This window comes from Oryctolagus cuniculus, chromosome 19 (assembly GCF_964237555.1).
Source record: "Oryctolagus cuniculus chromosome 19, mOryCun1.1, whole genome shotgun sequence".
Lineage (NCBI taxonomy): Eukaryota > Metazoa > Chordata > Mammalia > Lagomorpha > Leporidae > Oryctolagus > Oryctolagus cuniculus.
In genome coordinates, this window is record NC_091450.1 from 37,074,065 (window position 1) to 37,101,445 (window position 27,381).

Sequence of the window (27,381 nt, forward strand, 5' to 3'; positions counted from 1 at the left end):
CAGCAAGCCCGCCACAGTGACTGGAGCTGGGCAGCCCCCCAAGCGGCTCACTCTGTAAACAGGCCCAGCACTCGGCTGCAGGGCCCCGAGAGCCCGTGCCCAGCCTTCACCCACGGAACGCACGGGGTGCCTCTCACCCCACAGCCCACTGGGGGCTGACACAGGCCTGTGGGAAATGGGACGCAACACACACACGCTGGGGGCTGACACGCCCACGCTCATTCAGCACACTGCAAGGGACCGACTCAGGAACCAGCAAAGGAGAAAGGTGTCAGACACCTGACGAGGAGCACAGGCTGACACACAGGGCCCATGGGACACGGGACACGACACGCACACGCTGGGGGCTGACATGGGGCCAGTGGGACATGGGACGCGACATGCACACGCTGGGGGCTAACACGGGCCTGTGGGACACGGGACACGACACGCACACGCTGGGGGCTGACACGGGGCCCGTGGGACACGGGACACGACACGCACACGCTGGGGGCTGACATGGGGCCAGTGGGACATGGGACGCAACACACACACGCTGGGGGCTGACACAGGCCTGTGGGACACGGGACGTGACACGCACACACTGGGGGCTGACACGCCCACGCTCATTCAGCACACTGCAAGGGACCGACTCAGGAACCAGCAAAGGAGAAAGGCGTCAGACACCTGACGAGGAGCACAGGCTGACACAGGGCCCATGGGACACGGGACACGACACGCACACGCTGGGGGCTGACATGGGGCCAGTGGGACATGGGACGCGACACGCACACGCTGGGGGCTAACACGGGCCTGTGGGAAGCGGGATGTGACACGCACACACTGGGGGCTGACACGGGGCCCATGGGACATGGGACGCGACATGCACACGCTGGGGGCTAACACGGGTCTGTGGGACACGGGACGCGACACGCACACGCTGGAGGCTGACACGGGCCTGTGGGAAATGGGACGCAACACGCACACACTGGGGGCTGACACGCCCACGCTCATTCAGCACACTGCAAGGGACCGACTCAGGAACCAGCAAAGGAGAAAGGCGTCAGACACCTGACGACGAGCATGCCCTTCTGGAGGCCCGTGGGACGCGGGACGCGACACGCACACGCTGGGCACAAGGACAGGCAGCCCAGCCTCGCAGAGGCTGCACCGGGAGCAAGCAGACAGGCAGCAAGTGGACAGGGACCCCTGAGGGGCACTGTGATGCAGGAACACAGCTGGCGGGGAAGGCCATGGACTTCCTCCTGGGCCTCCTGGGGGAGGCCACTCAGGCCGGCAGGTGGGGAGCGGCAGCCACGTCCTGGTGCCCCCCCACGGGCCCCAATCAGGCCTACGGCCGCCCCCTCTGCCCTTCACTGAGAGGTGTCCGACGGCCCTCCCCAGGGGACTGCAGGCCACAGCTGCAACAGGCGAGTGTGTGAGGCTGGAGCGGACTTCTCTGGACGCGGGCCACGCCTCCCCTCCTGCCAGCGCCCCTTCAGCAGACAGACGTGGGGACAGCCTTAACACGTCCCCGGCACTGCCAAGGCAAACACAACCTGCAGGCCGCCGCGAGGAGCGCGTGGGGACGGAACGCCAACCACCCCGCGCCTCCCGGCAGCTCCTCCGTGGCTCCACACAGCGCCGTGATGCTGAGCGCCACGCAACAGGGACGGGCAAGGCGCGGGCCGTCCAGCTCCCAGCTCTCGGGCACACACGCCTCCCCGGGGCCACAGCGCCCGGACACCGGCTTCAAGGCCACCTCAGGGGCCCTCAGAGGCTTGCAGGCCTCGCTGAGGATCAGAGAAACGCAAATCCCGAGACCCCACCTCCCCCTCCCACCACCACAAGAAGCGGCATTTCCAGAAACGCCACCCTCCACGGCAGGCCAGGCTGCGGCGAGCCCTGACGCGCCGGCCGGGACCCTGGGACCCCTCCTGCGACTCTGCCCACACAAGGTAACTCGGCAGGCGCAGAGGCCGCAGACACGCAGCTCTGCCGCGCTGATGCCAGCGCGGTGAATCCAAAGCCCAAGACACCGGGAAACGACAAGGAACGAACGGTCAACACTGAAGTTCATGGTCACCAAAACCTAAGAAGTGCTCAACCGACTGACAACCACAGAACAGAGAATCAGCACGTTTACTACGCTTACGTAGGGAAGCACCGTGCGAGAAGCGTCGCTGAAAGCGAAGCCGGGGCCGGCGCTGTGGCGCAGTGGGTTACTCCTCCGCCTGCAGTGCCGGCATCCCATCTGGGCGCCGGTTCTAGTCCCGGCTGCTCCACTTCCCATCCAGCCCTCTGCTGTGGCCTGGGAAAGCAGCGGAAGATGGCCCAAGTGCTTGGGCTCCTGCGCTCACACGGAAGCACCTGGCTCCTGGCTTCAGATCAGCACAGCTCTGGCCAACTGGGGAGTGAACCACCAGAGGGGGGACCTTTCTCTCTGTCTCTCTCTCTCACTGTCTGTAATTCTACCTCTCAAATAAATAAATAAAAATCTTAAAAAAAAAAAAAAAAAAGAAAAGAAAAAAGAAAGCAAAGCCACCCAGCGTGGTGCAGGGGCTAGGAGCACGCCAAGCTCACTGCCGCCAGCAGGCTGGTCCCAGGCCCACGGGCTGCACCCACCTCACCGGCCGTGGCCAGGCTGGTCCGGGCCTGTGTACTGCACCCACCTCGCCGGCCACGGCCGGGCTGGTCCGGGCCCGCGGGCTGCACCTACCTCGCCGGCCGCGGCCAGACTGGTCCGGGCCTGTGTACTACACCCACCTCGCCGGCCGCGGCCAGACTGGTCCGGGCCCACGGGCTGCACCCACCTCGCCGGCCGCGGCCAGGCTGGTCCGGGCCTGTGTACTACACCCACCTCGCCGACCGCGGCCAGACTGGTCTGGGCCCACAGGCTGCACCCACCTCGCCGGCCGCGGCCAGGCCGTCCTCCTTCTCCCGCAGCCTCTGGCTGGTGGCGTCCAGGCTCTGCTGGCACAGCCGGTGCCGCTCCCGCTGCTCCTGCACCTTCCCCTCGGCCGCGGCCTCCCGCTCCTGCAGCTGCCGAATGCGCGTCAGCAGCTCCTGATTGCGGTCAACCTCGCGCTGTGGAGAGGGAGAACAGGCCAGCGTTGGGGACAGCCCGAGGGGGCGCTGGGAGGACTCCTCCACGCCCCCCTTTCGGGACAGCCCACCCAGCCCAGAGAAGAGCAGGGCAAGAGCCGCCGGCCACGTCAGGAGGAACCAGGACGAGGCGGCACGGGCCCTGCTGCCGTGGGGACCAGGGCCCAGGAGGACACTGGGCACAGGCCACCATGCCCACCTCGCCGTGCACGTGCAGGGGCCACTGCTCAGGGAGGAGCTGGAGCAAGGGAAACGCGGAATTCCAAACTGGGCTTGGAGAGGAAAGAGCTACTGCGGCGCCGGCAGGTTCTACCCAGGCTCGGCCGGCATCGAGTGAGCCGGTGTCCCCCGACAGCCACCCCAGCGAGACCCAGCCTGGACCCCAAAACCCTCACACACTGGTGACTTTCTAAGCCTGCCACCTGCGTGCTACCAGGCACTTCTGCCGGCTCTGCTCCACACCTGCACAGGGAGGAGGGACGCAGGAGGCCTGGCTAGGGAACATCTGCCCGCGTCAGCGCCTCACGACGGGGACTGTCCTCTGCTTCAGGCCACCCTCCCCCGGGACATCGGGCACAGGTGACGCCGGACTCACGCCATCAGATGGCCTCAGATGAAACACCCTGGCAACCCCAACACCGAGCACCGCGGGTTTCCAGAGGGCTGGCTCGGTTCTCAGGGACAGGGAGGGACGGGGCAGGCCCTGCCCCCACCTGGCTGCTCTCAGGGACGGGGAGGGACGGGCAGGGATGGGGCAGGCCCTGCCCACACCTGGCTGCTCTCAGGGACGGGAAGGGACGGGGCAGGCACGGGGCAGGCCCTGCACCCACCTGGCTGCTCCCAGGGATGGGGAGGGACGGGGAGGGACGGGCAGGGACGGGGCAGGCCCTGCCCACACCCAGCTGTCCTCAGGCACGGGGCAGGCCCTGCCCCTACCTGGCTGTCCCCAGGGTCGGGGCAGGCCCTGCCCCCACCTGGCTGCTCCCAGGGTCGGGGCAGGCCCTGCCCCGGCAGGCACGCAGCCCGGCACCCACCTCGCAGTTCCTGGCGCTGGTGCTGGCCGCCCTCTCCAGCTCCACCCGGGCCCTCTTGTGGCTCAGCTCCATCTGCATCTTCTCCCGCTCCACCTGGATGAGGTAGGACTTGGAACGGATCTGCTCTGCTCTTTCCTCCAACTGCAGGGCCAACAAAGCACAGGGCAGCTCGGTACGCGTGTCAAACGTGCCAGCGCCCCAGCCGTCCGCACAGACCCTGCGCTCGCCCAGCCTGCGCTCGCCCGGCGTCCCACCTCCCCGCTGGCCTGGGCTGCCAGGAGCAATGGGAAGCTCCCTCAGGCCCTGCCACGTGGCCCCTCCAAGTCAAGTCTGGCTTCCGCCTTGGACACCTCCCTGTACTTTCTTCTTGAAGGCAGAGCAACACAGAGACAGACAGACAGACAGACAGACAGGATACTGGCTTCTGGTTTACTCCCCAAACACCGGCAACAGCGGGGGCCAGGCCAGGCTGAAGCGGGAGCCTGGAGCTCCACGGGGCCACCACGTGGGTAGCAGAGACGTCACTGCAGCCTCTCACTTGCAGTTTTTTTCTTTTTTAAAGATTTTATTTATTTGAAAGGCAGAGCTAAGAGAAGCAGAGGCAGAGAGAGAGAGAGAGAGAGAGAGAGAGAGAGAGAGAGAGGGGTCTCCATCCGCTGGTTCACTCCCCAGATGGACTCAATAGGTGGGACTGAGCCAATCCGAAGCCAGGAGCTGCTTCCGGGTCTCCCCTGTGGGTGCAGGGCCCAAGCACAGAGCCACAGCAGAGAGCTGGATGGGAAGTGGAGCAGCCGGGACTGGAACCGGCGCCCACGTGGGATGTCGGCACTGCGTGGGGAGCTTCACCGGCTGCGCCACAGCGCCGGCCTCGGCACCAGTCTTTTCAAAGGGCTCGTACGGTTAGGTCGGGCTCCCCCGGCAACCTCCCTGCCTTAAGGATAACGGACCTGGGAACTGAATCCCGCTGCAACAGCAGCCCCTGGGGAAGGCAGGTGAGGTGAGTGTCCGCCAGGGGCCGGCGCTCGAAGGCCCCTCAGCAGTCTGCCCACCCCAGAGAAGCAGGGACGCACAGATGAGCCCAGAAGACACACCAAACGCTGCCACGGAGCCCACGTGCCAGCGAGCCTCGCACTGGCAGCACCGCCCATGCAGAGCCCCGGGCTGCCCCACACCTCCTGACTCGCGGCGTCCTCGAAGTCTGTTCTCAGGGACGGGGAGGGACGGGGAGGGATGGGGACGGACAGGGCAGGGACAGGGCAAGGACGGGGAGGGACGGGGCAGGGACGGGGCAGGGACAGGGAGGGATGGGGAGGGACAGGGCAGGGACAGGGCAGGGACGGGGCAGGGACCGGGGAGGGATGGGGAGGGACGGGGCAGGGACGGGGCAGGGACGGGGCAGGGACGGGGAGGGATGGGGAGGGGCAGGGACTGGACGGGAAGGGACAGGGAGGGACGGGGAGGGACAGGGCAGGGACGGGGCAGGGACAGGGGAGGGACGGGGAGGGATGGGGAGGGACGGGGCAGGGACAGGGCAAGGACGGGGAGGGACGGGGAGGGATGGGGAGGGACGGGGCAGGGACGGGGCAGGGACGGGGAGGGACGGGGCAGGGACGGGGAGGGACGGGGCAGGGACGGGGCAGGGACGGGGAGGGATGGGGAGGGGCAGGGCAGGGACGGGGCAGGGACAGGGGAGGGACGGGGAGGGACGGGGAGGGATGGGGAGGGACGGGGCAGGGACAGGGCAAGGACGGGGAGGGACGGGGAGGGATGGGGAGGGATGAGGAGGGACAGGGCAGGGACAGGGCAGGGACGGGACAGGGACGGGGCAGGGATGGGGAGGGACGGGGCAGGGACGGGTATTCTCCAAAGTCTGAGAGGTGGCGCCCCACAGCCAGGGGCAGTGACCGTCTGGAGACACTTCTGCTTCTCATAGGGGGTGCGCCCCATACGTCCACCACCACCATCCAGGGGCCAGCTGCCAGGGACACCACTCGACACCCTGCGACCAGCCCGGGGTGAGCAGCACCAAGGCCGAGAGCCCGGCGGGAGGCAGGCGCAGCGCCTCCCCACCCCGTATGTCACCTCGCTTCAGCTCCGCCGTTGGCATTGCGGGGCCCTAAATGCACCCTCACCAGGCTTCCTGGGCTGCAGCCAAGTGGGCTTCTCTGGAGACAAGCGCGCCCTACCTCCAGGGGGCGCCACAGGACTCACACCCCGTCCTGTGCCTGGCCCAAAGGCACCTGCTCAGCGGGCCCACCCAGCTGCATTTACGTGCACTGGGGAGCGCTTGGCGCTGTGGCATGCCCGGTAAAGCCACTGCGGCACCAGTTCAAGTCCCGGCTGCTGCTCTTCCAATCCAGCTCTGTGCTATCATCTAGGAAAGCAGTAGAGGATGGCCCAGGTCCTTGGGCCCCTGCACCCGCGTGGGACACCTGGCTCCTGGCTTCAGATTGGTGCAGCTCCGGCCGCTGCAGCCATCTGGCAGCCGGTACCCAGCCAGCACCAGCGCGGGCTCGGGACGCAGCACGGGTCAGCAGGTACCCGGCCAGCGCCAGCACGGGCTCGGGACGCAGCACAGGTCAGCAGGTACCCGGCCAGTGCCAGCGCGGGCTCAGGTCAGCAGGCACCCGGCCAGTGCCAGCGCGGGCTCGGGACGCAGCACGGGTCAGCAGGTACCCGGTGGCCAGCACCAGCGTGGGCTCGGGACGCAGCACGGGTCAGCAGGTACCCGGCCGGCGCCAGCGCGGGCTCAGGACGCAGCACGGGTCAGCAGGTACCCGGCCAGCGCCAGCGCGGGCTCAGGTCAGCAGGCACCCGGCCAGCGCCCGGCGGCAGCGGCTCACCCCCCCAGGCCCGCCCGGCCCACCGGAGCCGCGTCTCCACCGAGGCCGCCCCGCGCCCACCTGCATGCTCTGTTGGTACTGCATCTGCAGAGAGGCCGGGGCGGAGCTGGGGCCGTCCAGCCCAGAGCCCCCCTCCACGCGCTGCGAAATGAAGTTGTTCAAAGACCGCAGGGTGGACAGGACGGTGGTGTTCTCCCCCAGGTCCTCCATGGCCGCGCTCTCTGGGGAGAGAAAGGGCAGGTCAGAGCCAGCTCTCCCGGCACCGTCGGCCGCCTCTCAGGGTGTTGCAGCAGACCCCCCAAGGCCCATGCCTGTCCAAGGGCTGGCCGCCCGCTGGACCCAAAGCCAGCTCCCGGGAGAGGGCGCTGGGCCGCCAGCAGCTCCAGGAGCACACCCCTGTGGGGTCAGGCAGAGCGGGCCACAGCGGGGGCAGGAGCCGGCAGCACCCAGGGCCCCCGTGTCCTCGCCTGCGGGAGACCCTCGGCCTCCAGGCGAGCCGGCGCCACGGCGGGCAGGTGCATCCGGCCTGGGACTCCGGACAGCCGGCAGGAGCTGCAGCCGCCAAGGCACACGGGGGCTGCCAGGCCTCTGCGGCCCCCACCTGGGCTCGTCCCGGCCTCGGGAGGTCGGGCTGCAGGCGAGCGCCGCCGCCCCCGGCTGGAGACACGCCCCCTACCCCGGTTCCCGCTGCCCGAGCACGGGAGCTCCCCCGGCCCACCGCTGCCCGCCGCCAAGCCCGCAGCCGGGCCACACTGCGCGCTGCCAGCGCCGCACGCCCGCTCACGCCCCCAGCCCGCCGGGACCCCCGCGGCCTCCGCACAAGCCCGCCCGGACCCCACTGCCGCCCCGGGGCGCAGCGGCCGCGGCCGGGGGACCCGGAGCCCCAGCCCGGGCCGGCCCGCAGGCACCCGGGGCCGCGGCCGCCGGGAGCGCGAGGTGCCGAGGTGTGCGGGGCCAGGGGTGCCGGGGCCGGCGGCCGGGCGCCGCGCCCACCGCGCGCACGCGCAAGACGGGGCGGCCCGCAGGAGACGGGCAGCGCCCGGGCCGGCGAGCCGCGCTCCGAGCCGGCCGCTCACCTCAGCCGCCGCTGCCCGCCGCCGCCGCTCGGATCTCCCTCCGCTCCGCCCGCGCCCACCTATCGCGAGATGAGGGGCTGGCTCTCGCGAGACTTCGGCGGAGCCGGCCGTAAAGAACCGAGTAGCCGCGCCCGCGATCGCGGGGCCGCGGGAGCTCTCGCTGGGGATGGGGACTCGCGCCCCACGGAGCCGCCTCGGACGAACTTTTTGCGCCCCCGACGCTCTCCCCGAGCGTTGCCACTGCGGCACCGGCCTGAACGCACAACCGTAACCTTCGGGGCGGATGCAGGGTGTATGCCCCAGGGCACCGCGCCAGCGCCGGGGACCCCGGCCGGGGCGCCCCTCGCCCCAGGGGCTGGGCTCCCGGGTTCCCGCGAGCCGCACCCACCCCTCTCCGCCTCCCGGCGCCGCCCCCCACACGCCAGGACAGGGGGCACCCCAGCTTGGGCGACCTGGGAGAGGGAAGGAGGGGCGCGGGCTGGCCTGGACGGAGCCCCAGGGTCTACAGGAAATAGCTTTGAAGAAACCAGTCGTTTGCCATGGCCGGCGCCGTGGTGCACTAGGTTAATCCTCCACCTGCAGTGCCGGCACCCCATATGGGCACCAGGTTCGAGTCCCAGCTGCCCCTCTTCCAGGCCAGCTCTCTGCTGGCCAGGGAGTGCAGTGGAGGATGGCCCAAGTGCTTGGGTCCTGCACCCGCGTGGGAGACCAGGAGGGGGCACCTGGCTCCAGACTTCGATCAGCTCAGTGCTGCCCATTGTGGCCATTTGGGGAGTGAACCAACGGGAGGAAGACCTCTTTCTCACTGTCTGTAACTCTACCTGTCAAAGAAAGAAACCAGTCATTCTCGGCTTTTTTATTATTATTATTTATTTAAAACCATGGAACTCTTAACCACCTAGTGGACTGCCTGGCCCTGGGCACACTCACAGCCCGTCTCCCCTAATGGCCAGCAGCCCGGGCCTGCCTGCCCCAGTCGGGGACCTCAGGCCGGTCCACACCCACGCAGCTGAGCAGCCGGGAGACCCCCGCGTGCTGTGTCCTTGGGGCCACGCCAACACCTGCTTCTCTGAAATCCGCCAGCAGGCTGTGAAGGCGGGGCCGCCCTGCCTGGCCCTGCCTCTCCCTGCATCCCCACAGAACCCACACCCAACGCTGTGTGTTGCGGCCTCTGCATGAACTTTCCTCGCTGGTGCCAAACAAGAAAAGGCTCCCCTTCTTGTCCTGCCGCATCTCCAGGCCACAGGCCACAGGCCCAGAGCACGGGCCGCGCGGGGAGTCAGGAGGGGCGCAGTGCCGGGCCTGGCTGCCTCACCGGCCCTTCCTCCCGCGGTGCTGCGTGGCCAGCAGGTACACTTCCGCCGACTCCTTCCTGCTGGCCTCGGGCTTCACGGCCCTCACACTCAGGAACTCCTCTCTCAGCCGGCTCTGCAGCCGATGGCTCTGACTTCCAGCCCAGGTCTTACAAAGCAGCGTCCCCCCCGGCTGCAGGAGGTCAGGAGCCAGGTCCACCAGGGCCAGGCAGAGGCTGATGAGCCTGTCGTGGTCCAGGGCCCGGATCCCTGTGGCGTTGGGCGCCATGTCGCTCAGCACCACGTCCGCCACGCCCCCGGGAAGCAGCTCTCGGATTCTGGGCCAGGCTCCCGGGTCCATCACGTCGGCGGGACACAGGAAAGTCGCTCCCTCCAGGGGGAAGACGTGCAGAACGTCCACGCCCAGCACGAAGCCCACGGGAGAGCTGGGGTCTGCGGAGGGAGGCGTCCGAGTTATCACCCACACCGGGGTCTGTGCACACACACACAACACAGGGTGTGATCCTACACCCAGGGACGGCGGGCTCCACCCCCAGCCTTGCAGACCAAGGCCAGGGCAGAAAGTGACCGTCCCAGGGTCAGAGAGAGCGACAGGCAGACCCAGGGCCAGCCCCAGGACTTAGAACTATGACAGCACTCCACCGCCAGGGGCTTGCTCCGAGGGAGGTTCCTGTGTTGCTATGGTCTTGTCGGTCACTGAAACAGGAGAGGGACCCGCACCTGGGGCACTGGTTCAAGGCCCGGCTGCTCCGCTTCAGCTCAGGATGGCCCAGGTGTCTGGACCCCTGGCACCCCGTGGGAGACCCAGATGGAGCTCCTTGTCCCCATCTGAGTCAGGAAATAAAAGGCCAGTGTTCCCCCTTCCCACCTGCGAGGCTCTCGGCCTCCCCCTGCCTCTTCCAACCGAAGGCCGCTGCACAAGCTGGGAGCGTGGCCGTGGACGGGCTGGGAGCGTGGCTGTGGCTCGGCTGGGGCCGTGGCTGGGCTGGGGCTGGGGCCATGGCTGGGCTGGGAGCGTGGCCGTGGCCGGGCTGGGGCCGTGGCTGTGGCTGGGCTGGGAGCGTGGCTGTGGCCGGGCTGGGGCCGTGGCCGTGGCCGGGCTGGGAGCGTGACCATAGCTCGGCTGGGGCCGTGGCCGGGCTGGGAGCATGGCTGTGGCTCGGCTAAGAAGCTGAGGCCGGCGCTGTGACTCAGCGGGTGGAACTGCTGCCCGTGAAGTCAGCACCCCACGGCAGAGCGCTAGCTCTGGTCCTGGCTGCTCAGCTTCTGATCCAGTTTCCTGCCAACGTCCCTGGGAAGGCACTGGGCCTCGGCCAGCCACATGGGAGAGCAGGAAGGAGCTCCTGGCTCCTGGCTTCAGCCTGGCCCAGCTTTGGCCACTGTGGCCACTTGGAGAGTGAACCCACGAATGTGAGGTCTGTCTGTCTCCCTTTCCCTGATGCTCTGCCTTTCAAATAAACGTTTAAATAAAAAAGTCACAGGGCTTTGAGTTCTGTCTGCCTGCGAGAAAGGAACAAATGCATTTGATTCCTAGCTAACACTTCAGGAGCCAGGAGCTCCATCCGGGTCTCCCACGCAGGTGCAGGGGCCCAAGGACTTGGGCCATCTTCTACTGCTTTCCCAGGCCATAGCAGAGAGCTGGATGGGGAGTGGAGCAGCCGGGACTCGAACCAAGGCTCATGGCGGGGGGAGAGCAGGTGCCGGGACTGCTGGCAGTGGCTTAACCGGCTGACCCAACACTGGCCCCTTGTCTCTGATTTTGAAAAAGTCCTGTTTTTCTCATCATTATTACTAAAGAACCGAAGTGGCCATTGTGTGCCTTCCCAGAGGGGCTCACCCCCGTTCCCAGGGGCAGAGAGCAGCCTGCCCGCACGCCCTCAGATGCAGGGCCGTGGGAAGGCGCTGTCGGGGGCTGGCACTGTGGCCTGATGGGTTAAGGCACTACCTGCGACCCCAGCATCCCATGTGGGTGCCCGTCACATCCCAGCGGCTCCACTTCCGATCCAGCTCTCTGCTGTGGCCCGGGAAAGCGGTAGAAGATGGGCCAAGTGCTTGGGCCCTGCACCCGCGTGGAGACCCCGAAGAAGCTCCGGGCTTCAGCCTGGCCCGGCCGTTGCAGCCACTGGGGAGTGAACCAGCGGATGGGAGACCTCACTCTCTACATCTCCGGAAGAGCGCGGATGACGCGGTCCCACCTGTGCCTGCCGCGTTGACCCTCTGCACGGCCACCTGGCTCCAGGACCCCGGGGCGGCCCCACAGTCCAGCACCCGCAGGCCGGGCCGCAGAATCCGGTGCTTGCGGTCCATCTCCAGCAGCTTGAAGGCGCTGCGGCAGCGGTAGCTCTCCGCCCGCGCCGCCTTCACGAAAGGGTCGCGGAGGTGCCGCTGCAGCCACCGGTGCTCGGCCCCGGAGCAGCTCTCGCGGCGCCCCCCGGCAGCCTGGACCGGCCCCCGCCGCAGCGGAGCGCGCAGCAGCTTCAGGTACCTGGCGACAGAGACGGGGCGGGCAGGGCGCACCCCACTCAGTGTGCGCCCTGCGCTGCCGGTGTCCCCCGAACCCACGTCCTCGCGGACTTCAGAACGCACTCCAGGCCTCGGAGGACACGGCGGAGGTCCAGTGAGACCCCGGGCGGGCGTCAGGACACACGCGGAGGTGGCGCCCCGTGACCACTCGGGGAGAAGCCCCCATCCAGGGGCCCACCCCGCCCACGCCCAGCCTCGGAACCCCGAGACTCAACCGCAGCGCGGCCACCTGCAGCCCCGCCCACCTGCACACCTGCCGCACCTGCAGCCCGCCTCGCCCCCAACGCCACCTGCCCGGGCTCCCCCGCCCCTCGCGGGTTCATCTCCCTCCCCAAGTCCCGCACGCGGCCGTGGCGGGCGCCCTGTCTGGGTCAGGGGCTGCGGGAGGGGTCTTCCCACCGCTCCCGGCTCCCGGGCGGGGGTCTTCCCACCGCTCCCGGCTCCCCGGGCGGGGGGGGGTCTTCCCACCACTCCCGGCTCCCGGGCGGGGGGGTCTTCCCACCGCTCCCGGCTCCCCGGGCGGGGGTCTTCCCACCGCTCCCGGCTCCCGGGCGGGGGGGGGGTCTTCCCACGGCCCCCGGCTCCCGGGCGGGGGGGGTCTTCCCACCGCTCTCGGCTCCCGGGGGGGGGTCTTCCCACCGCTCCCGGCTCCCCGCGCACACGCGGCAGGCGCCCCACACGGGCGCCGCCAACCCCCTTACCCCGCCATCGGCGCCTCGCTCCGCGCCCCCGGAAGCGCCGCGCCACTTCCGGCCGAGGCCCCGCCCCCCGGCGCATTGGCACAGGTAGGGGCGCGCGGGGCGTGGGGGTGCCCCAGGGACCCGGGCCCGCGGCGGGGGTGGGCGCCGGCGGCTGGGCGCGCTTGCCCTCCTCGGCCCGCGCGAGGACCCGGCCGGGGCGCGCGCTCCGAGCCCTGGAGTCCGCTTCCCGGCCGCGCGGCCAGGCTCTGCCCGGGTCGGGAAGTGGGGAGCGCAGGCCGAAGTGGGGGCCGGGCCCAGCGAGTAGTGTAGTCCCCGGGGCCCGCCGGCTGCGGGCCTGGTCCAGCTCCCGCTGGTGCGCTGGGACCGCTGGAGGCCTGGCCCCGGCTCCTGGCCCAGCTCTGGCCAAAGCAGCCACTGGGGGGCGCGAACCAGCAGGTGGACGCTCGCGCTTTCTCTCTGCCTTTCAAAGTAAGAATCTGCCGGTGCTGAGTGCATGAGAATGGCCTTGGCGCTGCCTTCATCCTCGAAGCTCAGAAAGCCAGGTTTGGGGGCCGCTGTCGAGGGGCGGGCAGCCGAGCCGCGGCCTGCAGTGCCGGCCTCCTGTGTGAGCTCTGGTTCGAGTCCCGGCTGCTCCACTTCCCGGCCAGCTCCCTGTTGTGGCCTGGGAAAGCAGTGGAAGATGGCCCAAGCTTGGGCCCCTGCACGGGTGTGGGAGACCCAGAAGAAGCTCCTGGCTTCGGCTTTTCAGCCATATGGGGAGTGAACCAGTGGATGGAAGCGTGTTTCTCTCTCTCTCTCTCCCTGTAACTCTGTCTTTCAAGTAAATGTCTTTTTTTTATTGTTTGACAGGCAGAGTGGACAGTGAGAGAGAGAGACAGAGAGAAAGGTCTTCCTTTGCCGTTGGTTCACCCTCCAATGGCCGCCGCACGCCGCCACACCGCGCCGATCCGATGGCAGGAGCCAGGTGCTTTTCCTGGTCTCCCATGGGGTGCAGGGCCCAAGCACTTGGGCCATCCTCCACTGCACTCCCTGGCTACAGCAGAGAGCTGGCCTGGAAGAGGGGCAACCGGGACAGAATCCGGCGCCCCGACCGGGACTAGAACCTGGTGTGCCGGCGCCGCAAGGCAGAGGATTAGCCTAGTGAGCCACAGCGCTGGCCATCAAGTAAATAAGTCTTTTAAAGGATAGAAGGGAGGGCGGGAAGAAGCCAGGTGTGGGGCATGGCGCAACCAGGCTGGGAGAAAGCATTCGGCCCTGTGGGAAGCCCCTGCACAGACCACATTCCCCACGCAGCCTTGGGTCTGTAGTCACACACCACGACTTCCAAGGAGGGCCCCAGGTGCTGAGGAGGGTGGGAGCCGCGGGCTGGGACAGGGACAGGGATGGCCGTAGGAGGAGTGGGCTCCGGCAGGGGCATCTGCCTCCGTGGCTTCTCTGGCCACGCACTCCTGTGGCTGCCAGGTGTGAGCACAGGGTAACTGCTGCCCCAGGAAGTGGACCTGCCCCGGCCCTGTCCACGGACACCAGCCACATCCCACTGGGCCGGAAGCAGCCTCTCTGACAAGGCCGAGGCCAGACCCTGGGGTCAGAGCACTGGATAAACTTCACGGGTTCTTTGTGGCCAGCTGGGCACAGGGGCTGGGCTTGGGGCTCCCGGGGGCCAGCCCAGGGGCAGCAGCAGCCCTCCTTGGAAAGGCCCTGTTCTGTGTCGCTGAGAGCACCAGGCAGTGGGCAGAGGTGGCTCTGACTGCCTGGCCCGGATGGCCGAGGTCCTGAGGGCCAGGGCTGGGAGGTGGCGGCCTGGCCTCCCTCCGGACCACCTGGAGGCTGACCGTGCCCTCTCGCCGTGCTCACAGGACCCGGGGACCATGGGCGCCACCAGGCTCTATACCCTGGTGCTGGTCCTGCAGCCCCCACGCCTTCTCCTGGGCATGAAGAAGCGCGGCTTCGGGGCCGGGCGCTGGAACGGCTTCGGAGGTAAAGTACAAGCCGGAGAGACCATCGAGGCCGGGGCCAGGAGGTGAGGAGTGGGGGTGGGGCTGTGGCTGTGGCAGCGGCCTGCAGAGCTCTGTAACTGGACGTGTCCTGACCCGGAGCCTCAGCTTCTGGGAGGCGGGAGTAGAAGTCAAGGCCTGTGCTGACCGCCCCACAGGTCGTGGCCTGACTTCAGGGCGCGTGGGGGACGCTGCTCTGGCCGTGCTGTGAGCCCGGCAGTCCCCGGGTTTGTCGGTCGTGTCTCTCCGGAGCCTTGGGCACGCTGAGTCTCACGTGTTCCTCGGCATACCGCCGGGCGTGGGAAGGGACCGCGCCGCCAGTCGCTCGCGGACGTGCTGGTGTCTGCTGCCCTGGCCCCTGGCTGGCGTGAGGACGCGTTCGGCGGGGCCAGCCCTGCGCTGCCGCGGTCTTGTTCTTGCACCTGCACTCGGGTGCTGGTGTTGTGAGTGGCAGCTTAACCCCGTGACGCCGGCCCAGACTGGCTTTCTCACTCAGACCCCCCTCCAGTGTAGGGGTCTCAGCATTCCCTTAGGGGTGCCAGGCTCCCTGCATCCCAGCCTTGCCCCGTGCACACGGGGGCCCCCCTGCTTCCCAGACGTTTGTACAGCCGGCCAGGCCGCTCCCCTACACTGAAGACAGAAGTTCAGAACACAGGACCGCACCTGCCCACCTAGTGCAGACCCTCGAGCCTGGAGGACTGCGTGGTGCGGCCGCCCCAGCCCGTGAGGGGCTTCTCTCAGGGCACCTGCCCAGCCAGGCCTGCTTGCCGAGGGGCAGCAGCTGAGGAGAGGATGTGCAGGATGCAATCAAGGGTAGGCACACGTGCCCCTCCTCCTGTGCAGTAAGGTGCAGCCTGGGTGCAGAGACCCTGGGGCCCCCAGGTCTCCAGCAGTGAGAGTGGCTCTCCTTGGGGCTGCCCTGACCATCTTCCCATCCCCCACCCCCAGAGACCTGGTGTCCAGCAGCCCAGGAAGGGGGAGGGGGCGAGGATGAGCCTGGTGTGGGCTCTGCCCGTGCACCCCCCCCTTCTGTCAGGATGCCCAGAGGCCACAGGTGGGCACGCTCACCCACTCCATACTTCCACCATCTTGGAGGGCCTGTCCTCAGCCTCCGTGGCGCGGAGGCAGCTGGGCAGGTGCACAGGGCGCTATGCCTGGTGCACGGCGGGGGACCAGGTTTCCAGCAGCGAGAACCCAAGTCGAGTGTGGTGAAAGGGGCCTCCCCGCTCCACCCCTGGGCCTGGAGCCACTTCCCGCTCGCCTGCTCCATGTTTACGCTCAAGCCCTCCTCCGGCTGCTTCCCGGGAACTGAGCATCGGGACCTGCGGCGGCGTGGGCTGCGTCTGTCGGTTACCCAGCTTTCGCTGGTGAGACTGCCAGTGCCACATGCTGCGTGCATTTGGGAAGATGAACTAAAATTAGTCAAAACACAGAATCAGTAGGCGAAGTCTCTTACAACGCGACTTGCCAGGCTGCTGCCAGGAGCCTCGCTGAGCCCTGCTGCGCTCATGCCCCCGCTGGCCCCAATGGCCAGAGCCGCACTGATCCAAACAAGGAGCCAGGAGCTTCCAGGTCTCCCGCGCGGGTGCAGGGGCCAAGCCCCTGGGCCGTCCTCCACTGCCTTCCCAGTGGAAGAGAGCTGGGTCGGAAGAGGAACAGCCGGGGCTCGAACTGGCGCCCACTGCAGGCAGAGGCTTAACCCGCTGTGCCACAGCGCCGGCCCCTGGGAAGCCTCTAGCCACCACGCCCCCACATGAAAAGTCCAGCTCTAATTAACCCTCAGTAAGTCAGTGCCACTGTCAGGCCTGTGCACTGGAGGTGGTGGCTGGGGGCTCCGGTCCAGCCAGGCTGAGGCCCCCGTGGCCTAACGTGTGTCCCAGGGACTTTGCTCGCCGCCCTGGGCAGGCAGGCCACACGGTGTGAGCGTGCTGCTAACCCAGCTAGATCAGAAGTAACCAAGCCTGGTAGGGGAGTGAACCAGAAGGTGGGCGAGCTCTGAATCTCTGTGCCCTACAAACACAATTTTAAAAGGTTCTTGTTGCACAGAACCATAAATGGTCAGACCGTGTGAGCACAGTTTTATAGAAGCAGAGGGCAGTGAGGAAGTGAGAAACCCCCTGGGCTGGTGCCACTGTGGCCTGGTAAGTCCCCAGAGCCCTGAGCCCGGGGCAGGGCCTCCAGGAAGTACCTGCAGAGGGCCTGAATGGGAAGTGAGAAGTGGGCACCCTGCACGCACCGAGATGCTCCCCGTGGGCTCCCGACAGTGGCCACAGGGTGACTGTTCCTTTTTAAAAGACTTAGTTATTTAAAATCCAGGATAGAGAGAGGTCTTCCATCTGCTGGTTCAGTCCTCAAGTGGCCACAACAGCCGGAGCTGAGCTGATCTGAAGCCAGGAGCTCCACCCGGGTCTCCCACGTGGGTGACAGGGACCCAGACACCTAGACCGTCTTCTGCTGCTTTTTCTTAGCTACCAGCAGGGAGCTGGATCGGAAGTAGAGCAGCCAGGACTCAAACAGGTGCCTATATGGGATGCCGGCCCCACAGGCAGTGACTTATCCCACACCAGAGCTAGCCCTGCAGCGTAGAAGCCACATAGTCCTCTCCTGGGGGGTGGCCTGACAGGCTCATGATGCAGAGAAGGACCCAGGGATCACTAAGCTGGCGCCAGGGGTTCCCGGGGTGGCGAGCGCGGGTGGTGCCCCGGCTCTGGCTTCTCTAGGAGGGGACAGCATCAGGGCCGGCTGGTGCTGCTTGCTTGTCCCACATGGCGTGCTCCCATGGCCAGGTCAGCCCGTGCGGAAACGGCCCGGAGCGTGTGGGTCGTGTCCGAGGCAGAGCCAGAGGCATGACAGGAGCCTGAGACGGAAGGACGATTCCCTGGGCACCTGGGCCCCGAGCGCAGGGCCGTCAGCCCCGGGGCTGCTACCCAACTTGTGGCTGGCTCAGCAGGCTTGGGCGGTCAGCCGGCAGAGGACAGGACGGCACTGTGCTCCTCCCCAGAACCCGACCGCCAGGACTTCGGGGGTCCGCGCTGGCTGCATCAGCTCTGCCTGCGTCAGCTCTGCTGAGGCCCTCGGCGTGAACGCCACCCCACTCCCCTCGCGCCAGGCCCACAGTGCCCCACGCCTGCTCCTCCTGCCTCCGGTGCCTTCCCTGACCCCTTCCCTCCCCTCTCCCTTCCACCCACAGGGAGCTGCAGGAGGAGAGCGGGCTAACCGTGGACACGCTGCACAAGGTGGGCCACATCGTGTTCGAGTTCGTGGGCAACCCCGAGCGGATGGACGTGCACATCTTCCGTACCGACTGTGTGCAGGGCACACCTGTGGAGAGCGATGGTGAGCCTCGGCGGGGGGGAGGGGGGGCTGCTCCCCACTGCCCTCTGGAGTGCTGCAGGTCTGGGGTACCGACGCAGCCGGGCCCACGCCTGAGCTGGGTGGTGACCTTGAGGCTTCAGCCCCCAGGAGGTCCTGCCCCACAGCAGCTCCGTTCAGATCCGGGCAGGACGTCTCACCCCCGCCTCCCCACTGCAGAAATGCGCCCACAGTGGTTCCAGCTGGACCAGATCCCCTTTGGCGACATGTGGCCCGACGACAGGTACTGGCTGCCGCTCCTGCTGCAGGGCAGGAAGTTCCAGGGCCACTTCAAGTTCCAGGGCCAGGACACCATCCTGGACTACACACTGCGAGAGGTGGACGTGCTCTAGCCGGAGGGCCGGAGCCGCCGGGCTCACGGAGCGCAGCTGACTTGTGCTGGACTGTCATTGGACTGAAGGAAAATAAAGGCTTTTTTTTTTTTTTTTTTTTTTACAGATTTCCGCAGGCACTGGCATGGCCAGCTCAGTCCCGGGCCTGGGGGGTGGGGGTGGGGGTAGGGGTGGGAGGCGGGCAGAGAAGGGAGACGAGCGGAAGGCACAGGGCTGGGAGCTCCTGGCAGGGCCTGGGTGCAGCTCCGCCTGTCCCGGTCCCGGGGGGCGTGCCGGGCAGAGAGGGAGGCACCGGGCCAGCAGCTCCTGGCGGGGCCTGGGTGCTGCTCCACCTCCGCTGGCCATGCGCCCAGGGCACAGACCCACATTGAGTGCCATGCCCGTGCCCCTGCCCCAAGAGCACGGAGCTGCTTCCCACTGTGCGAGGGAGGAGACCAGAACTGACTGCTTCGCCCAGCTTGCGTCCATGAGTTTAATGACCGCTCGTGGAAGTTGGGGGTAGGGACTGCGGCACATAAGCCATCTGTAAACGCTTCCAGTTTATTGCAGGTCGCAGTAATTGATTCCCACAGCCTCAAAGTGCCTCCTACGAAAACCTCGCTCCCGTAGGAAGGGAGAAGCCTTAGACGCACAGCAAGCCTGGCCAGGGACCGCGTGGCGCCCACTGCCACCACACGGCAGGTCACCCTCACTCGGCCTGGCACTGGGGAGACACCCACTCTGCCACCTTGGGCCGGGACACGGGCTGAGCGGCAGGTGCCATCTCCCTCTCCCAGGAAAACCAGGCAGGGCCAGAAGGCGGCAGCCCCTGCCTGCCGTGCCCAGCAGGTCCCACCCCGCTGACCTGCTGCTGGCTCACGCCTGGGGGAAGGTGGGTGACCAGGGTAGGAGGCTCCCCCTCTGCCAGCTGTGGGGCCCCAGCACCCCTGCCTCAGCCGGGGAGACAGCGCAGGGCCCCGAAGGCCTGCAGGGAGACCTCGCGAGTCACGCGCCAGGTCCCTGTCGGTCAAGTTCTTTTCAGTTTATTCTGAAGCCTTGGTACTGGGGTCCCCTTGGCCGCTGTGCTGACAGCGCCTGCCCTGGAGGCCCCTGTCCCCCCCCCACCTGGGCGGGGAGCAGTGACAAGTCTGTAGGGTCCACAGCAGACCAGGGGGCACGCACTCCAGCTCAGGCGCTGGGCCTGAGTCCCCTGGGCAGCTGAGTGCTTGCTTCTACGCCTGGGGGAGGGTTCCGAGGCACAAGTGGCTGTGACTTGGGTGGGGCCAGTGGTTCCAAATGCAGGCACCAGCCACCCCAGGCAGGAAGGCACAGACCCACAGGGCCCACCATGGCCAGAGACCCGACTCTCCCAGCCCGGGGACATGAGCCAGCTGGCCCCAAGGATGGCCGCCTGCACTGCACAGGGGCCCGGTGCAGCCCTACCTCAGGCTGGGAGCACAGCCCTGGCCATGCCCCTGGGAGGAGGACTACAGAGGGGCTGTCATCCAGGCAAGTCCTCCCCTAGCATCTCCCCCCGCCCCAGAACACTGGGCACCGGGAGGCCCCGCACGGTTCCCACCAGGAGACTCAGGCAGCGGCACACTGGGCCTCCGTGACCTCTGACCCCACAAAGCAGAAGAGCCTCCTTCACCTGCCCCTGGGGGCGGCTGGGCCAGGGCCTCGTGGCCTTGGAAGGGGGTGAACCCCTGTAACACTTCCCTGCCCCAGCAGGCTCGGGGCCCGCGGTGTGGGCTCCGGCACTGGGTGACCAGCCCTGGATGGACAGAAGCCCCGTTCACACGGTTTCCAGGTCTCAGAGCCACGTCCTCCACACCCAGACCACGAGGCACGCGGGGTCTGGAGGTCTGCGTGTGTGGAGGGGCAGTCGGGGCACCTGACACCAGGTCCGTGCCCTGTAGCACTGGTGCAGCAAGGGTCCCTGCCCCCACCCCCCAGAGCCTAGAGTGTCTGCAGACGCTGGCAGTGGCCCCACAGCTCTGAGAGCTCGCCCAGCACACGCTGCGGCGGCGGTCCTGCCCTGTGGCTGACCCCCTCCCAGTGTCCCATGCAGGAGTCCCCAGTCCCCCAAGGCACTGCCGTGGGAACGCGATCCTTGCTTCCCCCAGTCAGCAGCTGGGAACCCGCGGGCTCCTCCCCGCAGGCTGGCAGGACAGGCCGTGAGGGCACATCCAGACTTCCTGGCCTCAGGAGCACCAGGCCCCCAGGAGCACCAGGGGCTGCAGTCCAGAGGGAACGAGCCAGGGACACGCGTGTGGAAAGAGGCTTTGGTGAGGCCGCAGGAGCTGGCCGGGGCCTCGGGCACTAGTGAGGGCACAGCCGGCCTGCGGGACCCCCGGCGGTGGCGGCCGTAGCACCGTGCGGCCCGGCAAAGAGGCAGCTCAGCTTGGGCGCCAGCTCGTTCCACACTTTGCTCATCTGTGGGGGAGAAAACACAGTGAGAGCGGGGAAGCGGCTCCCCCGTGAAGCACCATAACGGCTCTGTCCCGTTGGCTGGCGAGGACCCGGTGGACACACAGGGGCCGACCCAGGGCCACGTGAGCCTGCTCCCCCCTCGCTCCAGCAGCCCCGCAGGCTCCACGTGGTTCAAATGCCAAGGCGACATCGACCTCAGGATTAAGCTGGAGGACACATGGACCCCGCCTTCCAAGGGGGGAAACTGAGCCGTGGGGGTCTCCCAAGAGGCTGCAGACCGGAGCTACAGATCTGGGACCTGAGCTGCTCCCCGGGTCCAGGAGCTGGCGTGGCCGCGGGCGGAGGCGCCCTCCCTGTAGGGACTCCTGGTCCCTTGGAAGCAGAGGGACGCAGGACACGGGACGTGAGGGGAGCGCAGGGACTACACTGGGCGGTGACCGGTGGACAGGCCGGGAGGGGAGCGGGTGGCGGGGACACAGCCCTCCCCCGAGGCCTCGGAGCTCAGGACTCCCTACGCTCCTCCTCCGCCCACGTTGAGCCCTCTGCTCCTCCCTCCTCAGCCCCCGCCCGGACCAGGGACAACCTCCCAGCTGCAAATCTGCCAACGAGACCAGGGGTTCCGCGGCGGGGCTGTGTCTGCAGGCCCCGCTGGGCCTCACCTCCTTGTGGCCCTGGATCTGGGAGTTCACGAAGGCCCCGAGGATGTGGGAGGTGAGGGGCAGGTAGACGTGCACCAGCTGCGTCTCCTGGTGCAGGCAGTACAGGGAGAAGTAGTTCCTCAGCTCCATGGTCTGGATGGCGCTCTCTTGCTGCAAGGAGAGGAGCCTCCCTCGGCGCCTGGCCAAGCAGCTGGCCCCAGGGAGGGCACCCAGGCCCAGCCTGACGCCGCCTGTGCCCACAGGCTCGGCCCTCCCCAGGCGCTGCTGGCCAGGCACAGAGAGTGCCTGGGCCCGTGCGCGCTCCCCCACCCCGCCCCCTGCCGCTCTCCCTGCTCTCATCCCGCCAGGCCAGGCCAGGCCAGGCGTGGAGAGGCTCCCGCACCTGCTGGCGCCTACCTCCACGATGCGGGACTCCAGCTGCTGCACGGCCTCGGGCTCGCGGCTCTGCGCCGTGGCGCTCATCATCTGCCTCCTCGTCAGGCTGTACTTGTGCAGCGCCCGCTGGTGCTTGTGCAGCACGCCCTTCTCGTGCCGCTCGCACAGGTCCTGCGGCAGGCGGCACACTGGCCTCGGCCACCGACCCAGCAGGCCGGGGCCCGGGACCGCCCGGAGCACCCCGCCCACCCCACGCCGTGCAGTGACCCTCAGCTACCGGCTGAAGGTGATTCCGTGGAGACCCCAGGAGAGGAGCCTTCTCCAACAGTCACGCCCCACCCAGGCCACGCCCAGCTCAGGACCCAGCACAGGCCAGCCACAGCAAGGGTGGGCCAGCCACAGAGTCAGAGCACACACACCCCCAGCCCCAGGCAAGACACATGTAAACCGGCCCAGTTCAGAAGGGCAACTGGGGAGGCACTGTGGGGGAGGGGGCAGAGCCGCTGCCTGCGACACCGCCATCCCACATGGGCACCGGTTCTCATCCCAGCTGCCCCACGGCTGATCCAGCTCCCTGCTAAAGGCCTGGGAAAGCAGCGGAGGACGGCCCAAGTGTGTGGGCCCCTGCACCCATGTGGGAGACCTGGATGGAGTTCCCGGCTCCTGGCTTTGGCCTGACCCAGTGCTGGCTGTTGTGGCCATTTGGGGAGTGAACCAGCTGATGGAAGACCTCTCTAACTTGGGCTTTCAAAAAAATAATAAGGAAAACTTTAAATTTTAAAGGGGGGGGGGAGGCAACATGAAGTCCCGAGCCCCGGCAGCTTCGTGCACCTGGCTCTGAATCCAGGAGGTGGCGTCCCTGCAGAAGAGCCCTGGCTTCACCTGCAGGGCTGAAAACCACCCCGCCAGGACTGGGGGCCCGGCCACAGCGCCAGCACGGAGGCCTCACAGGCCATCAGCCCCATCCCGCACAGCAGAGGAGACTTCCAGAACGTTCCCCACAGGCCCTGGGCCAGCTCTGCCTGCACTCTCCCTCAGCCGGAAGAGTAACTCTGGCTACCAAAGGCAAACGTTCCTCCAGGCCACTGCGGCAGTGGGGGCCTCCCTGCTCTGTGCCCAGGCCCCCAGGTTCCCCTCGCAGGGCCACGCCCGAGACTGGTACTCTGGTGTTCACCCGCACACACACAGGCATAGGAATGCACGCACACAGACATGCCCGCCCGCAGGCACACACATGGGTACACCCATGCTCACAACACAGGTGCACACCTACACATACGGGCACAACCATGCTCACACAGGTGCACACCCATGCTCACACACAGATGCACACCCTTGCTCACACACAGGTGCACACCCACGTTCACACACACAGGGGCACCACACTCACAGGTGCACACCCAGGCTCACACACACGGGGCACAACCACACTCACAGGTGCACACCCATGCTCACACACACGGGGCACAACCACACTCACAGGTGCACACCCTTGCTCACACACAAGTGCACACCCATGCTCACACAGGTGCACACCCACGCTCACACACACGGGGCACAACCACACTCACAGGTGCACACCCTTGCTCACACACAAGTGCACACCCACGCTTACACAGGTGCACACCCACGCTCACACACACGGGGCACAACCACACTCACAGGTGCACACCCACGCTCACACACACAGGCACGCTCACAGCCCCCAAGGTTTCTCCTGCCCGGGGCAGCCACCCTTCTGCTCAGCTCGGAGGAGCCTGCTGGTACCGCAGGCTGCAGCGCCCTGCGGATCCAGCCACGGGCTCCGGAAGGCCCGTGTTCCCTCTGCGGCCCTGTTCTCCCGCCCTCCTAAAACCACCCCGATTCTGTCCCTGACTCACCTTATAGGACTGCAGCAAGTCCAGGAAAAGGTTTAATTTCTCCACCACATCGTTCTCTTCCTGCTTGCCCTGGAAAACAAGGGGTGAGTTACCCACCTGGGACTCAGAGGATCCGCCCCAGGCTGGGCAGGGGCTTCCTCCCGGAGCCACTCCCAGCTCTGTGGAAGACCCCTTTGCAAAAGGGCTGCCCACCAACACCACGCAGAGAAGCCCAGCCCAGGAGTCCGGGCCCCGCGTCGGGGTGAAGTGAGTTAGGCTGCCCCTGTGACCATGGCATCCCACGCCGCAGCACCACTCCAAGCCCTGGCTTCTCTGCTCCCAGCCCGACTCCCCACTGATGCGCCTGGGAAAGCAGCAAATGTGGCCCAAGTCCTTGGGTCCCTGCCACCCCCATGGGAGACCAGGACGGAGTTCCAGGCTCCTGGCTTTGGCTTGGCCGCTGCAGCCATTTCAAAAGCAAACCAACAAATAAAAGTTCTGTTTTTCTGTCATTCAGCCTTTTAAATAAATTAAATCTAAAAAAGAAAAAAAAAAAAAAAACCAGTTCTGATGGGTGTCGCTCCCCCTCTTCGTGGAGGAACGACACAGGACCCTGCGCTGTTCTTTCATCCGCTCGGCCCTCCCCGGGTTTGCTGCTGGTTCTTCCCGGGTTGGCTACCGTCTCTTCCACCTCCATGGAAGGGCGGTTCCCCCTGCCACATTCCCCACTTCCGCAGGGGAGCGGCACACCGCCGGCCGGCTCTCTCGGGGGCTGCACAGGTGTTCCTTCAGCTAGATGTTCCCAGTGCATGTTGTCTCTCTCCTCCTTTATAGTCCTCTTCCGCCAATCCCAACTCTGCTACCCACACGCCGAGTACGCTGCTCTCCTCCAATCAGGAGCAGGTCCTGCTGTTTATTGGTTGAACTGGAGGCAGCTGTGTAGAAGCTGTTTTCTCCTCTCCCAGCGCCATATTGTGGGAGAGCAGATGCATAGAATAAGTCTTAATTCCAGTAACTTAGTCTAGTCCGAGTTGCTCCCAGTTGCTCCCCACAGATGGGAACAAGTGGGAACAAGGGCCCTCACTCCCGCAAGGACAGCGCTAGTGCCGCCTGCCTCCTGCTCCCCAAACCCCAGGTCTCCCCCCGACACTCAGGGCAGAGCCAGGCCCGCCACCAGCCCCGCTGCTAGCTGAAGCCCTGGCTGTGGACATGGGAGCAGATGGGACGAGCGGCACCGTCGTCTCGGCCTTACCAGTGGACACACAGGCTGGGAAGGCCCCTGCCAGGGGCAGAAGCATGGGTGTAAGGACGCGAGCTGTAGAAGCCCAAAGACCCACTGTCACATCGGGCTGACACGAGGGAGGAGGCGAGAAAGGGCCACGCCAGAGCACGCAGGGGGCAGCAGCCACGGCTCCTCTTCCAACTCCCGTGCGTGGCTCTACGTGGACCACGTGGTGGTGGAGACAAGTCCTGCGGTGCAGGTGCATGGCAGGCCCCGCCCAGGGGAATAAGGGTCCCCGGGGGTCATCCGCAGCATCTAAAGCCCACTCTTGGCCTGCCCTGGCCTGTGTGCAGGCACAGCCTGAAGCTGGGGACCCAGAGCAGGCCACTGTGCCCACAACCCGGCCAGCACCAGTGCGGGAGGCGTGCTCCACAGTGCAGCGCCAGAGCGACACCCTGGGTGCAGACTGCGCCTTCGGCAGCACCCAATCTCTGGGCAGGGCAGGGCAGGTGAGCAGAGGCCATGGGGGCGGCCTCAGTTCTGTCCTCCCCCGCTCCGGGCCCCAGGCACATGGCCCAGGCTGCCGCTCAGCAGCTGTCAGGACTCACGCAGGGGCACTGGCAGCCACCAGCACCAGACCTGTGGCCAGGTGCCCTGCGTTCACCCTGACTGTGGCTGTGTGACAGACCGGTCTCCACAGGGAACACGCAGGCCCCAGGGGCAGAAGAAGAAGACACCCAAGGACTTCCGGGACAGCTCCGATGCCCTCTGGAGCCGGTCTTCCTGCAGGAAAAGCCCCGCCCACAGCGGCGGGGGCCCCACCCAGCTCCCCCTAAGCAGCTTCACGGCCAGTGTGCTGCCCCTCACGACCACGGAGCCGCTGTAAACACCACAGCTCTGGCCGGGCCTTTAAACCCGAGTAGACCCATCTCCAAACGAGCCCCGGCCGACCGCAACGGCTCCCGCGGCAGCTGGCGTCCCTCGGGGTGCTGGCAGCTGGGTCGGCATTCTGATGAGCCCATCTACCACGTGCCAGGGAGCACAAGGCGACCGGCAGGCCGGCCCAGCCAGTCTGTCTTCCAGCCTCAGCACAGCCGGCGCTCAGGAATCGACCAGCTGGCTTCTGTTGTTCCGTGCCTGGCGGGAGCCACCCAGAACAGACTGGGAGAGCAGGCCCGCCCAGGGGACTCGGCAGGCAGACTCGGAGCGGGGTCACTCTAAGAGGAAGGCACCCCGGGACCGGGCGCGGAGCGTTCTTTGGGACAGGCGTCCGCGGAGAGCAATCCACTCACCTGCCGCGCAGCCTTGTCGGCGAGCAGTGTGAACTCCACAGACAGCCCCTTCAGCGCCTGCTTCAGGGAGCCCCACGTGCTGCTGTGCAGGGCGGCCCAGGAGGGCAGCGGCGTGGTGTCAGAGCCTAAGGCACTGCAGGAAGTGACACGCAGAGGGGAGACACTGAAGGCCCGAGCTGGCCACGCATGCATGTCCTACCCGACCCTTCCATGCCAAGAATGGGTGCTGGGCAAACTCAGGAGGTGGGGACCAAGGCAGCTCTTGGCTGAGGGAATCAGTTCTCTGCCCGCGAGCCCTGGGCCCTGGGCGTGCACAGTGAGCTGCCGTCTGGGCTCAGGAGGCACCGCGGCCGGCATCGAATCCCAGCAACGGGCGACGAGCGAGCCCACGTTCCTCTGCATGTCCGGAGTCTTCTGGACGGCACTTCCTGTCTGCCCAACCCAGGACGGTGGGGGCTGTGGCAGCCACACCTCCCCCTGAGCCTACCCCAGTCCAAGGTCCCCACTGCGAGCCCCACAGGGTCACCTGCCTCAACTCCTTCCCGAAGATGAGGAGGTCGGCGGCGTTGTCCACGGCGCGGGCCGCCATCCGCTCGGCCCGGTCACGCAGCTTGTGGAAGCTGTTGTAGATGTTCCGGATGAGCTCCCGGCTGACGGCAAACTGCGCGTGGATGTCAGCTGGGAGGAAGTCCTGTGTGCACAGGGGAAGCGCTTACGACCAGCCTGCAAAGGCCTTCCAAGGGGAGCAGCCACCACCCAGCAACGACCAACGGGATGCACACTGCAACTCCCGGGCCAGTAGCGAGAGCAGAACCACAGCTAGGCCAGGAGAGCCCTTCACCCCTGAGACCTATCCCGGTGGCTCGGGAGCTCCTTCTCAGGCTAAAAAAGACAGAGGTCAAGCAGCTGCTGTGGGAAGAGTGTAACAGATCTCACAGGTGCAGGGGAACCATGTAGCAGATCTCACAGGTGCAGGGGAACAGTGTAACAGAGCTCACAGGTGCAGGGGAACCATGTAGCAGATCTCACAGGAGCAGGGGAACAGTGTAACAGATCTCACAGGTGCAGGGGAACAGTGTAACAGATCTCACAGGTGCAGGGGAACAGTGTAACAGATCTCACAGGAGCAGGAAAACAGTGTAACAGATCTCACAGGTGCAGGGGAACAGTGTAACAGATCTCACAGGTGCAGGGGAACAGTGTAACAGATCTCACAGGTGCAGGGGAACAGTGTAACAGATCTCACAGGAGCAGGGGAACCGTGTAACAGATCTCACAGGAGCATGGGAA

At 66.8% G+C, this 27,381-nt stretch overlaps 4 protein-coding genes across 14 annotated transcripts in view; 1 reads left to right on the top strand and 3 right to left on the bottom strand.

Moving 5' to 3' along the window:
* The window catches only part of MAD1L1 (mitotic arrest deficient 1 like 1), a 280,453-nt gene extending 272,350 nt beyond the window's left edge, over positions 1–8,103 (bottom strand). For 2 of the 3 annotated variants that reach the window (XM_070064279.1, XM_070064278.1), the window contains exons 1-4: positions 8,038–8,103; positions 7,022–7,182; positions 4,119–4,259; positions 2,887–3,066 (exon numbers count right to left, since the gene is read on the bottom strand). In XM_070064279.1, the coding sequence (XP_069920380.1) occupies positions 2,887–3,066; positions 4,119–4,259; positions 7,022–7,171 (471 nt within the window). In that variant the 5' untranslated portion in view covers positions 7,172–7,182; positions 8,038–8,103. Of the gene's footprint in view, positions 1–2,886; positions 3,067–4,118; positions 4,260–7,021; positions 7,183–7,679; positions 7,830–8,037 lie in introns of those variants that run through there. The other variant, XM_070064280.1, reaches the window with a different exon arrangement.
* Positions 8,104–9,086: 983 nt separating this feature from the next.
* MRM2 (mitochondrial rRNA methyltransferase 2) lies at positions 9,087–12,765 on the bottom strand. The gene is made up of 3 exons (XM_008252637.4): positions 12,575–12,765; positions 11,546–11,835; positions 9,087–9,782 (listed from the first exon to the last, which is right to left on the bottom strand). Exons 1-3 carry the CDS (start codon positions 12,580–12,582, stop codon positions 9,349–9,351), a joined length of 732 nt encoding a protein of 243 aa, XP_008250859.1. The 5' UTR covers positions 12,583–12,765; the 3' UTR covers positions 9,087–9,348.
* On the top strand, positions 11,987–19,122 carry NUDT1 (nudix hydrolase 1). Of its 8 annotated transcripts, none has more exons than XM_070064282.1 (4): positions 11,987–12,658; positions 14,431–14,594; positions 17,759–17,904; positions 18,024–19,122. In XM_070064282.1, the coding sequence occupies exons 2-4, from the start codon at positions 14,443–14,445 to the stop codon at positions 18,641–18,643; spliced, it is 918 nt and encodes a 305-aa protein (XP_069920383.1). In that variant the 5' UTR covers positions 11,987–12,658; positions 14,431–14,442; the 3' UTR covers positions 18,644–19,122. The 8 variants fall into 8 exon arrangements, with proteins under 8 accessions (XP_069920383.1, XP_008250860.1, XP_069920388.1 ...); XM_008252638.4 differs by having other exon boundaries at positions 12,500–12,658; positions 18,100–18,365; XM_070064287.1 differs by lacking the exon at positions 11,987–12,658 and adding an exon at positions 12,758–13,042 and having other exon boundaries at positions 18,100–18,365.
* SNX8 (sorting nexin 8) overlaps positions 18,725–27,381 on the bottom strand; it is a 53,409-nt gene continuing 44,752 nt past the window's right edge. For both annotated transcript variants that reach the window (XM_051840646.2, XM_051840647.2), the window contains exons 6-11: positions 26,622–26,782; positions 26,092–26,224; positions 23,599–23,667; positions 21,740–21,889; positions 21,344–21,493; positions 18,725–20,687 (exon numbers count right to left, since the gene is read on the bottom strand). In XM_051840646.2, coding sequence (XP_051696606.1) covers positions 20,574–20,687; positions 21,344–21,493; positions 21,740–21,889; positions 23,599–23,667; positions 26,092–26,224; positions 26,622–26,782 — 777 coding nt within the window. In that variant the 3' untranslated portion in view covers positions 18,725–20,573. The remainder of the gene's footprint in view (positions 20,688–21,343; positions 21,494–21,739; positions 21,890–23,598; positions 23,668–26,091; positions 26,225–26,621; positions 26,783–27,381) is intronic.

What these genes read in the sequence shown, in the direction of transcription:
- NUDT1 (XM_070064282.1), top strand. Translation starts at nt 14,443, where the DNA reads ATGGGCGCCACCAGGCTCTATACCCTGGTGCTGGTCCTGCAGCCCCCA. An exon ending in ATCGAGGCCGGGGCCAGGAG is followed by an intron (nt 14,595 to 17,758) that starts GTGAGGAGTGGG and finishes TTCCACCCACAG; the next exon opens with GGAGCTGCAGGAGGAGAGCG. An exon ending in CACACCTGTGGAGAGCGATG is followed by an intron (nt 17,905 to 18,023) that starts GTGAGCCTCGGC and finishes TTGAGGCTTCAG; the next exon opens with CCCCCAGGAGGTCCTGCCCC.
- MRM2 (XM_008252637.4), bottom strand. An exon ending in GGTCAACGCGGCAGGCACAG is followed by an intron (nt 9,783 to 11,545) that starts GTGGGACCGCGT and finishes CTCCCTCCGCAG; the next exon opens with ACCCCAGCTCTCCCGTGGGC.